General features: G+C 45.6%; 1 protein-coding gene across 2 annotated transcripts; it reads right to left on the reverse strand.

The window, feature by feature from the left end:
* Positions 1–464: 464 nt before the first annotated feature.
* On the reverse strand, positions 465–10,815 carry LOC125718301 (casein kinase I-like). Of its 2 annotated transcripts, none has more exons than XM_048992059.1 (11): positions 10,455–10,815; positions 5,578–5,673; positions 5,352–5,462; positions 5,013–5,161; positions 4,451–4,679; positions 3,993–4,163; positions 3,530–3,678; positions 3,230–3,425; positions 2,751–2,890; positions 2,607–2,674; positions 465–2,363 (listed from the first exon to the last, which is right to left on the reverse strand). In XM_048992059.1, exons 2-10 carry the CDS (start codon positions 5,651–5,653, stop codon positions 2,642–2,644), a joined length of 1,254 nt encoding a protein of 417 aa, XP_048848016.1. In that variant the 5' UTR covers positions 5,654–5,673; positions 10,455–10,815; the 3' UTR covers positions 465–2,363; positions 2,607–2,641. The 2 variants fall into 2 exon arrangements, with proteins under 2 accessions (XP_048848016.1, XP_048848017.1); XM_048992060.1 differs by lacking the exon at positions 10,455–10,815 and adding an exon at positions 9,956–10,353.
* Positions 10,816–11,166: the final 351 nt, after the last annotated feature.

Here is an 11,166-nt window from a genome sequence, read left to right on the forward strand (position 1 = left end):
CAGCGGGGAGATGACGTAACCTGCTCGAGAGCGCGCACATAATCGCCACATTTCTGTTTTGTAAACTAACCAACCCACATATCCTGTCTACGTCTTCCTAAATATATGCATTTAACACCTATCACTCAATTCTTCATTTGCTTACAAATAACTGCATTCTTAAAATAACAGAAACAATGAACCTAATAAAATCCTACTCAATATACTTTTTACATGTATATTTACACTTTTGTAACATGCAGCTATTTTATATACGTTAACAAATCTAAAAAAAAATCTACCAAATAATATATATATATATATATATATATATATATATATATATATATATATATAAATTAAATTCAAAACAAATCTGACTCAAACCACCAATTTCTGCTGGTAGTTATGAAATTAAACACATTTTAAGCACATGTATTTCTAGGCTAAGCATCAGCATAAAAAAAAAACCAGACAAGTTTTTTTTCACTGTTTATTATTACTTCATAAAATATACACAAATACTGTTGTAAATAAAATGTTAAAGAACTGTACAAGATATCAGTACACAATACACAAAGTGAGCCCCTAACTCCCACAATCCTATGCGGCTACACCACTTTCCATGTGAGACTTATGCTACCATTGGGTATCTTTAGAACACAAGCTTGCCCGGATCACTAAGCTCTTACAAGAATCAGTGACATCACCCAATGCTAACCATGTAGCATTACCTCAGGGCCCAAAAAATGACATCACAGTTGAATCAACACCCCTGTTTGGGAAGGAAAAAAAAAACAAAAGTTCAGGTAATTCAGTTTTAATTCCTGGTAAATAATTTATAATTGCTGGCAACCTCTGAGTAGAACAGTAGCATCATGTAGAGAAAGATTTAAACACCCATGGTCTCTGGGAACAGCGTATTACAGTCACTGAGTAACAGAACACAGAACTCAACAGATGACTTGGTAAGAACATGAAAGTGGGCCACACAAAGCAGAGAACAGCTGACCAATCTGCGAGCCCGGAGCAGGGAACCTTCCATCTGAGAAGGTAGTACCGTGTTTAACACAGATGAGAAAGAGTAAAACCACAGAGCTACAGGCCAGTGGCCACAAAGACTGCAGCTAAAACCGTCTCATGATTCCGGACCCTCAACTCGGCACCATAACCCATTTCACACACTGCTTCCGTTCTACATCAGACCTTAAAACAATTGCAATTTGGTTTTACACAAAAAGAATGAGGTAATATAAAACCACACCTTTTCTGTATGAACCACGTGAAGGAACCACCCCAACTTTAAGTGAATCCCAAGCACTGGACTGAAAATAAAAGGCGAATCGAGAACAATCATGATAAAAATGTCCACCAAAAGCCAACTGGCAGGTCTCTGGAGAGGGCCAGACGTTAAATTTTAGGTGTGGGTGTAAATTGCCCCTGCAAAGAGCCATACCTTTAAAATAAACTTACAGGGTTACAAATGAGCACATCCATCCTTCGTCTCTCTATTTTGTATCTAAACGGAGCTCTGTCATCTGACTCACTATCAGATTTAGACAAAAAACCAGCGAACAGAAGTGCTGAAAATTAGAGAGGTGTCCTCTGGGACACCAAGATCTCACGTGGCTCCCAACACACCCACCTTAGTGGGACAGGAACGCTAGTTTTCACACGCCTTCCACACATCCTCTTTCACCTTATGCTGTATTCAATACTTTTTATTTTTTAGCAAATAAAAAAAAAAATTACAAAAAAATTTAAAAACGAAACTCCGGAATAATAAAAATAAAGTTAGTGTTAAGCTTGATACAATCCATACCTGTATGATTATAAACACAGAACATAGTTGTGACATCAACCTTTTTGTATCAACTAAAATGAACAGGTGAAGTGTAAACATTCATGAACGTGTTTGTGAGTGGCCCTTCAAGGGCCCATGTGTCACTGAAACACTGTGAAACACCACGGTTCCATTAACGGATGAGTGAACCCAAAACTGGAAAACCAATTAAAAAAATAAACCTTACAATTTTTACAAAAGACTGTATTGGCATGCAGTAACAGTTACATTCTGTGTAGGAGAAATTGGTCCTTCCCTGGAGGGTCCACCCCCTTGTGGCACTCCCACCAACTGCCAGAAGAGGGACTATTGAGTCCCAGTGAGCAGCAAAGGGGTGGGTCTGTAGAGTGACAGATGTTGGATTACTCTGCCTCGAAGCTCAGCTTTAGGGAATCGCCATCAGACTGAAAAGGTTGCCCTGCGTTGACCTTCATCCTTGGTTCTCCGTCATAATTCTGCCACTGATCCTTGATCCATTTTCTTTGTTATGCTGTCTTTTTAAATAAAACAAAGTGAAACTAGGGAGGGGTCTTTTGAAGTCCTGAGAACGACAGAAAAACAAAAAGAAACAATTTTTAAAAGTTTGCCCAGCATCAGAAGACAATAGATAGTGATATTTGGAATAATCAATTTTCATGCAACAGGTTCTGGGGAAAAAAAAAAACTTAAAAATTCACAACTATCAAACAGTCAACATCAAAAATCTTTTCAGGGAGGGGGAAATAAAAACTTGTTTTTATGCAACTGAGGGAGTGGCCACGGTATGCCAGTGGACGCCTCCTACCTGTCCATATCCAGGGGATGGAACATTCCAGCACGTCACTTTCCTAGATGCTCAAACGGCATGCTGACCTGAACACACATCATCAGAAGTCATTTTACAAGGAATTCCCAAACCAAACCTGAGTCTCGGCAAGTAAGAGCTAACCTGCGACGCGGAGATACGAGACTGATCGTGGCGGGCGGTGAGATCCGAGGATGAGATGTTGGCGGGGGCGCCCCGGTGCAACCTCATGCTCACCTTCCTCTCCCTCTCTACACGGGAGATGGCCCGTGGAGACGCGTTTCCTGGGGGAGGGGCGGAGCACACATCAGTATCACTGGCATCAGCACAGCGGGGTGAGGAAACCACTTGCATAGGGCTGGCATGTGCCCAGGCTGTGCTAAGGAAATATCATAATGGACCGACCCCGGCGAACATCAACGTGAGTCAAGATCTTCTCATAACCTGCAGACACTTTTGGAAAAGGCCGAGAACTGAGCCAAAGAACCAGCTGTGTTAGTTTCTGCCATATTTTAGTGGTTATCCAGGATATATGAGGATAAACCCATGAGCAGACAGTAGGGATTTCAGAACATCGACCCTCACGGTTCTGGAATAGAGTCTCTTATGATCGGCTGTCTCACCGGATGGCTGTACACGAGAGGCTGGTGTTGAGACTGCTGGTTCGGGGCCATTCCTGACCCGGTTTGGAGCTGGGGGGTTTGGACCCGGAGGTAGGGCCCTGGCAGCTGAGCCCCGGGCCCCCCCTGCGATCCGCTCGTCCCTCTCCTCTGCTCCTCTCCGCTCCCTCTCGCCTTCCTCAGCCGTCCTGCTAGCACCCTGAGAAAAGAGAGCGGAGAGAAATCAGACACAGGACACCAAAAAAACAACAAAAATAAAACACCAACACCATACTTACAGTCCCACACAAAGGCAAAACTTACAAATTTAAGCATGTTCCAGTCAAAGACATAGTCGTAGGAGAAGCCCTGTCTGTGGAACAGGTTCCTGAAGAGCTGCCGTAGGTAGGAGTAATCGGGCTTGTCGTCAAACCGCAACGAACGGCAGAAGTTAAGGTAGGTGGAGAATTCCGCTGAACAGAGTGGGTGGGAAAGAACTTAAGACCAAAGAACGATCGAACACGTATCCAAGCAGCGTTAACAACTCATGAAGCATCAGGTCATGCGACACATTCACTGCCCACAATGCAGAAGAAAATGAAAGCAGAGGTGGAAAGTTCAGATTCACACAAATCAAGACCAAGATTTGTTTCGACCAACCAATTGAGTATGAAGAGTCACAGGGTACTCAACTGGTTGGTTGAAACCGAATTTTGGTCTGAATTTGTACTTTGTAGACCTGAACTTTCCACCTCTGAACAAAAGCCAAGCGATCAAGCAGACTCACAGGGATATCCCTTGCAGAGCACCTCGATGGGGGTGGACATCTTCTTCTCGCTGATGCGCTCGTACTTCTGCCTCTTGGTGGCGGCCTTGAGGCCTTGCCAGGGCAGCGAGCCCAGGTTAAAGTACATAAGCACATAGCCCAGGGACTCCAAGTCGTCACGCCGGGACTGTTCTGGGAGGAGGGGGAGGAGACAAGGACCTGGAATTTTAGGTTGCTCACTCATAGCCCACCAGCTGAACCTTCACAGATGCAAAGAGCACATGACTCTGGGTCTTTGTGAGAAGGTGAGGCAAAGTTAATCCTGTGCCTGTATGTCCCTGGTCAGGGAGAGACACTCCCTTAGGATGAGGTGAGCTGCCTGTAAATTCACTGCCAGATGCAGTTTCACACCTCCCAAAACCGGTAATCGGCAGGCAGGATGGTGCCGTCTCCATGGCCACCGCCAAGCAGCCTCTTACCGATGCCCAGGTGCGTGTTGATGGAGGCGTAGCGCGCAGTGCCTGTCAGGTTCTTGTTCTCGCGGTAGGGGATGTGCTGGTGGGTGCGAGCGTCGCGGTACTTCTTCGCCAGGCCGAAGTCGATGATGTACACCAGGTTGCCCTTCTTTCCCAGGCCCATGAGGAAGTTGTCCGGCTTCACGTCCCGGTGGATGAAGTTCTTGGAGTGGATGTACTCGATGCGGCTGATCTGTCCAGGGCAAAGTGTTGGGGGGGGGGAGAGGACGGTAGACCAAGGGCAATAGGTTTGAGGAGGGTAGACATGCGATCCAAACATGTGACATCATCACTAAACACTAGCATGTTCAAAAGCCCAAAAGATCTACACAAAAAACGTCACCAGAATCACTTTTGCTAAACAACTAAAAACCAGTGAAACAGTAGAGTGTCCTAAAAGATCCTTTCAAAACAATCCTAATTTTAGTAAAATAGTCTTCCCCAACGTGAACTGTCTGGGAGGGATTCCTCACAAAGAAACAAGAGCCAACAGGCAGTGCTACAGAGAGACGGCCGGCAGTTGCACCATCTGGTCCGCCAGTAGCAGCACAGTCTTCAGACTGAACTTGCGGGAGCAGAAGTTGAACAGGTCCTCCAGGCTGGGCCCGAGGAGCTCCATAACCATCACGTTGTAGTCCCCCTCAGCGCCGCACCATTTTATGGAGGGGATTCCCACTACGACAAAGAACACAGCAATTCACACTCACTGTCCAATGGCGTGCCACGATTGGTGGGGCCCACCTCCACTACAAATATCGGCATACGATTGGAAGAATACAGAAGAGCTGCCCAATCACAGCAGTCCCTTCCCTCCACTGTACCTGGAGATGGGGACATAGCAGGAGAGCACCTTTTCTGAGCTCACCTCCTCCCTGCATCATCTTGTAGAACTTGCTCTCGATGTGCAACTGTGGATGTTTGGTCTTCACACACTCCAGCTTGATGGCCACTTCCTCTCCCGTGGCGATGTTGGCACCTGAGTGGCACACAGACACACGGGCCATCATGGCCGCCTTGCAGACGAGTCACGCACAGCCATATGATCGGGCTGAAGCCAACAACGAAGAAGGATGGGACAGAAAGTGACTTACCCAGGTAAATATCCCCAAATGAGCCACTCCCTATTTTTCGCCCGAGGCGGTACTTGTTTCCCACCCGTAATTCCATGGTGCAGGCCAGACAGCTGCCTGGAAAGACAAAACATAACAGTCAGGAAACCTCAGGCCAACCCGTATGCTGATGGCAGCAATCCACTGGGACACAGAGGCCCCGATTCAGAATCAGCGTCGCTCCGAAGGGTTCCAACCTACAGAGATCACGTGCCGCCGGTTGCCAGGAGACGGGAGAAAACAACAGGGCAGTCGCAGTGGGATGGAGGGGAAAACAGGAAAGGAGGCCGGCTGGTGGAAAGCGGGAGGTGATGTGCGTTGGATGATAAAGGCCAAAGGGAGAAGAGACGAGGAGAAAAGGAAAAACGGCCGTTTGATGAAAAGACAAACGACCATTATTGTGTCACAATGCTGAGGCAAGCTTGTTGGGGTAACAGTAACAGTAAATCAGCAGGCCGTGACACACCTAACAAAGCTGAAATCGCAGCGACCCGCAATGATAAAGAACTCGCACGAAGATGGACAATATGGTCGCCTGCGCAGGGAACCAATGTCAGAAGAGATCACATCACCTGGCCAGAAAAGCACGTGAGCTTGGAGCATAACCACATGACCGACAGGTCCCACCATTCCGCGTTTGGTATTAAGAAACCTGCCATTTCAGGGCAGTAAACAGCTACATTATTATTCAGCCACAAAGCATGTGCCTGCCCTGTGCAACATTTCATACAGGATAGGAGACCATGGTCACAGAAAAACAGGATGTACCTTTGCATTTTGATAACATGGAAATCATTTGTTTGAGCTCTGCAAATACATCCAGAGGCACTGCTGAAGCACACACTGAAGTCAATATTAACGTTTGGTTTGCTTGGACAATCACACGAAACCCATCCTTTAACAACAGAAACATCATTATTGCAAAATAAGGCTACAGAAAACAAGGCGAAGAAACGGCAGTGCAAACGAACACCCAAATCTGGGACTCCAATCCCTGCCATGTTCTGCCATGTCAGAACTCCAGGAGCATATTACAGCAGGCATGGACACACTGCCCTGTCCAAGCAAAGCACTGCAGAAGGGTCGGCCCCGTCGAGCGACAGCGACGTAAAACCGAACAGACGCTTCTTTACTGTGTACATGGTGTACGTCATGATTTACTGTGCGCTAACTTCTGCTAACAAGTCTGTGGGAGTCGCCATCTCACGTTAGCATTAAATGTTAGCGGAATTAGCATTCGTTTGTGTACATTTGCATTATGAAACCATTCCGTTCAGCTGTTCTATAGTACATTTTTAAAGTAAGAGGTTGGAAATATTCAAGTTCTGAGTCATCGGTAATGCATCGGTACATTGCGTCGTGTGATACTACTAATAATGAATAATTTATAGAATATGCCTTTTTTTTTTTTCCTTCAAGCGATCCATACATATCTACGCAAATCACCAGTATTTCGATCAATCAGATGGTGGTGACACAACCAGCTGGATTTGGTCACGCTTTTGGCCCTGTTAGTAAGCAAGAACATAGCAGGGGAATGGCTCGGTGAAAAAGCACCACTAAATTCCCCAGACCGGTGTCCGTTTCTTGACCGGCAGGCCAGGTAATACTGCCAAACACCACATCTCTTATACCATCCTCCAAAATAGACATCTTAATGAATGACAAAAAAATAACGAAAGACTGTGATTGATGTGCCATACTGCTTGTACTCCACCAAAGCACAGTCACCGAGGAGGTCCTCTTATCTAATGCACATACAATATGCTCCTTGAGCCACCTCTGTTAGGAAGTGGATACCCAAATCCACCAGTTCTACATCTGGCTTCCTCGCCACCACAAAAACGGAATCATTATGATGGATCAAAATCAACGTAACTTCCCACATATCGGCCCGTTTCATCTCATCTTAGAAAATGCATTCCTTTTTTTGCATGTTGTCCATTTGACCATAATGCCGCAGTTGTTGCCTTGATAGTTATTATAGTCATTACCATGAAATTCAGTTCTTCCTTCTACTTGAATAACAGGTGAAAAAAGCCTGATGGAGCTGGTGTCTTCTCAGCAAGAGAAGAACGTTCTTAAATTGTCCAGTTGCCTTGAACGCTTTAAAGACAGTGAGTGAACTCTGAAATCTCCATCTTCATGACCAATGAGAGATCCAAATTGAAACATGAGCTCAGGACAGTGAGGTGGTTAAATTGGAGGTGGCTATCTAGAAATAATCCAACTCTGGCCTGGATGCATTCTTCAATGACGATTCCCAAATAGGCAACCTGATCCGCCGTATTCCTCTGAGAAATTACTGCACACTCTCTCAAGAACAAAGTCAACTCTCATACACAACTTTCAGGTGGAGTGGATTCATTATCCTGTCCTCAACCAACACAGGCAACACTCTCAACAGGCACCAATTCTGGACATCATGACCACTTCTCACTACCTGGCTTAAAGTCAGAAGGCATCACTGGTTTCACTGCCAAGACAGATAAACTTGCTTAAGCTTCTGTTCAGGTCTGCATAAGTGAAACGTTCCTCCAGATTAAACAAGTTGTTGATGCAGAGCACTAAACAAGGAGAAATGAGTCCCATAAAAAGATCAATGTCCAAGACAGGGTGGGTGACCAGGCTGGCAAACCTGAAAGTAACAGCTTGTTGAAATTCTATCCCACCCACTGAGGCTGTGTTACCTGCTCCCGGCGTGGAATACATTGCTGATAGGACTCTTTTGTTCTTATTGAACTTGTTGACAACAGACTACTGTCAAATATTTGCCGGTCGATGTCACAGAATCTACAAAAAAAAGGTGCTCTTGCTGAAATGTTTCACAAAGCCACCAATGACACAAAACCCAATACAATCTATCTATATCGCACAGTCCAGCTCTCATACATTACGCATCCGGCACTACACAAAGCCCAATCTTTCTGGTTTTTTATCAGAGTAAGAACTTTTTCCTGACCCACATGTTTGAAGTCTTGTTCCCTACAAAGAACAAGCTAAACATGACCAACGTTTGACCTACTATATGACAAAATAGTCAGTCATGAGTCAAAGACACTGCTCATAGCTTTTGCTTTTTCCATGCAGACCCTAAGGGACTAACAGCCTTAAATGCATCTTCGTGGAACATCAACACTAATGCTGATGCATCAATTTTAAATAAGGCATCATCAGCCATATTTTGTTCATCCCATATATCCTCATACACAACCTGAGTAGACTGCATTTTATCGTATTATTTCTTAAAAGCACACAAAGTCTGCATTTTTTTTTAAATGCGTAGGACACACTGGTGCACCACAGATGAACGGGCAGTTTGGGGCATTGTTATGTGTAATTTCATATGCGTAATAAAGATGAAAATGGTATTAAGGTCATGGCTAAACAATCTGCAGTATACCAACAGGACAGGGGTTTTATGGTTCTGTGCATAAAGTCACTTCACTTAATTGAGGAAAATCACAGAGATAAAACTGAAAAACTACTGTGTTCTCCTGAAAATGCTCACTAAAAAAGTGAAATGTATAGGAATGGAGAGTGCGGGTCGTGCGAAGTAGCGAGACTACTCATCGCGGTAAAAACTAACTTCATCTGAACCATCTGCAAATTGTCTTGACTTAAATGCAACCCCGACCGAAGTTGTATAATACCGTGGGCACGACAGACTACCCACCATGAGATTTACTGCATCAGACTTACACCAGATACAGCATTAAACGCAGTAAACGAAAAGACAAAAGTCTTTATTGTCGATTCCGCCATATGTTCAGAACACACGAAGGACTGAAATTACGTTACTCTCAGATCCCACGGTAAGACCACTAACGACGACAATTACGACAGATACAAATATTCAAGTATATACAAGTATTCAAAAATAAAATTAAATTAATTTAAATACTCTGTGCAAGCTGGACAGAAGCTCAGCTCAACCTGTGGTTTAAGTGGCAGCACCGTTTACTAATGGATGTAGCGCATAAGTGACACCGGGATGACCTCACAATATGCATGATGGCAAGATATCTAAAATTTCCATCGCTCATAATGCAGCTCCGTAACTCCCGAACCAACTCTGCTACCAATTTAAGTTATACAGTAACTCTTCAGCCGCTACGTTACTGCAGTGTGTGTGTTAAAGGCTTCACACAAACGTCAGCTGCACTTCTCCACGACCGAAACGCATCACCTGCTAGGAACCCCCCGGCGCCAAGTCTCCGGTTGGCAGCTAGCGGACGACCTACCTAAGGAAGCGCATCTGCGCCTTTTACACGGTGAGAGATGCCTTCGCTGTCCGATCGTGCGCCCGTAAAAGTGGGGAAGCCATTCACAAACAAAAAAAACCCATCATGTCACCTACCTAAAGATCGGCCCTGGAGCGTGATGTCTTTCCCTGTGCGGGGCAAAGCAGCCGACCGCTCCAGGAACCACAGCGGCTCTCAGAGCAAGCAGACCCGCATCCTGACCTCTGCCAGACAAAAGGCTGCTCCGCTACGGCCGCACTGCCATAGTACTCGGCTTGTAGTGGGAGTATCTGGCAGTCACTGGCTTCGTAGTGGCAGCCGCCGTCCAGACCTTACTCTATATGGACCGCGTACACCATTTTTAAAAAATGACAGTTTCGTGCCTTTTTGCCTCGATTAACGCGCTGGGAGTCGACGGTCGCTATTTTTTAACCAGAAAGCGTGCAGTTTTGCTGCCGCACCCTAGCAGTGGGGTGCTCTCCGTAGATCAGAGGCGATAGCCATCACCCGGAGCCCCCTCCCCCGTCTTCGACGCCTTGCATACGCGATGCGATCCCCCTCCCTTTTCGAGCCGTATCCCCCCTAGTTTCTGCCCTAAGCCGGCTCGCCACTCACCCGATAGCAGGATATTCGGAGAGATTATCTGGCGGCGGTGCTGTTCTGGTGGTTGTCAGTCAGACTGGCTGGTCGGCAGCGAAGGATGGGAGTGGATTCTGGCAGCTCATAGCCCAACTTTCTCCTTCGGTCACCCTCCTCGCCGACGGCGGCTCGGAAGCCTCGGTCCGAATCGGCTGCCCGCAACTGGAGTTTGTCTCCCCCTCTCGCTGCTCTCAACGCACCATTGACAACAGCAATGATGTCATTCACGGGATGCTATAAACACCCGGATCGTCTTAAAGGGACAGAACCACAAAAAAACTGTCATTACTGTGCGTGGAAACACAGCAGCTACCTCGACATTTCGGACAACAAAGCCAGGCCTTATTTCACTGATGGGAGGTTCGAAAAACCTAGAACTACAAAATATGGCAAAGGACACCTGGTAAAATGTAGTCATCAAAAGACAAAGAAACTTTCAGGTGAGAGAAAGTACTGGCATGACTCATAAATGGAAACAAGATATTTATTTGGGATTTGTAAATATGAGATTAGAGGTCAGAGATCCCCAAAATGTTCATACTGTTTACATTGCATTATACACACATATGTGTGTGCGCACGCATATATAGCCACACACACTTCAGTCAAAAAAAAAAAAAAGTTTAAATAAAAAAAAGCCTCACACACTGAGAAACTCCAGTAGTAACCATAGTATTGTTTTTATTTA

Source organism: Brienomyrus brachyistius, chromosome 22 (genome assembly GCF_023856365.1).
Source record: "Brienomyrus brachyistius isolate T26 chromosome 22, BBRACH_0.4, whole genome shotgun sequence".
Taxonomy (NCBI): domain Eukaryota; kingdom Metazoa; phylum Chordata; class Actinopteri; order Osteoglossiformes; family Mormyridae; genus Brienomyrus; species Brienomyrus brachyistius.

Bases quoted from the DNA above. Each gene is read 5' to 3' on its own strand.
- LOC125718301 (XM_048992059.1), bottom strand. From the start codon at position 5,653: ATGGAATTACGGGTGGGAAACAAGTACCGCCTCGGGCGAAAAATAGGG. The intron at 3,679-3,992 runs GTGAGTCTGCTT...CACTCTGTTCAG, and splicing joins GCTCTGCAAGGGATATCCCT to CGGAATTCTCCACCTACCTT. The intron at 2,891-3,229 runs GTGAGACAGCCG...CCCCTCCCCCAG, and splicing joins CTCTCGTGTACAGCCATCCG to GAAACGCGTCTCCACGGGCC.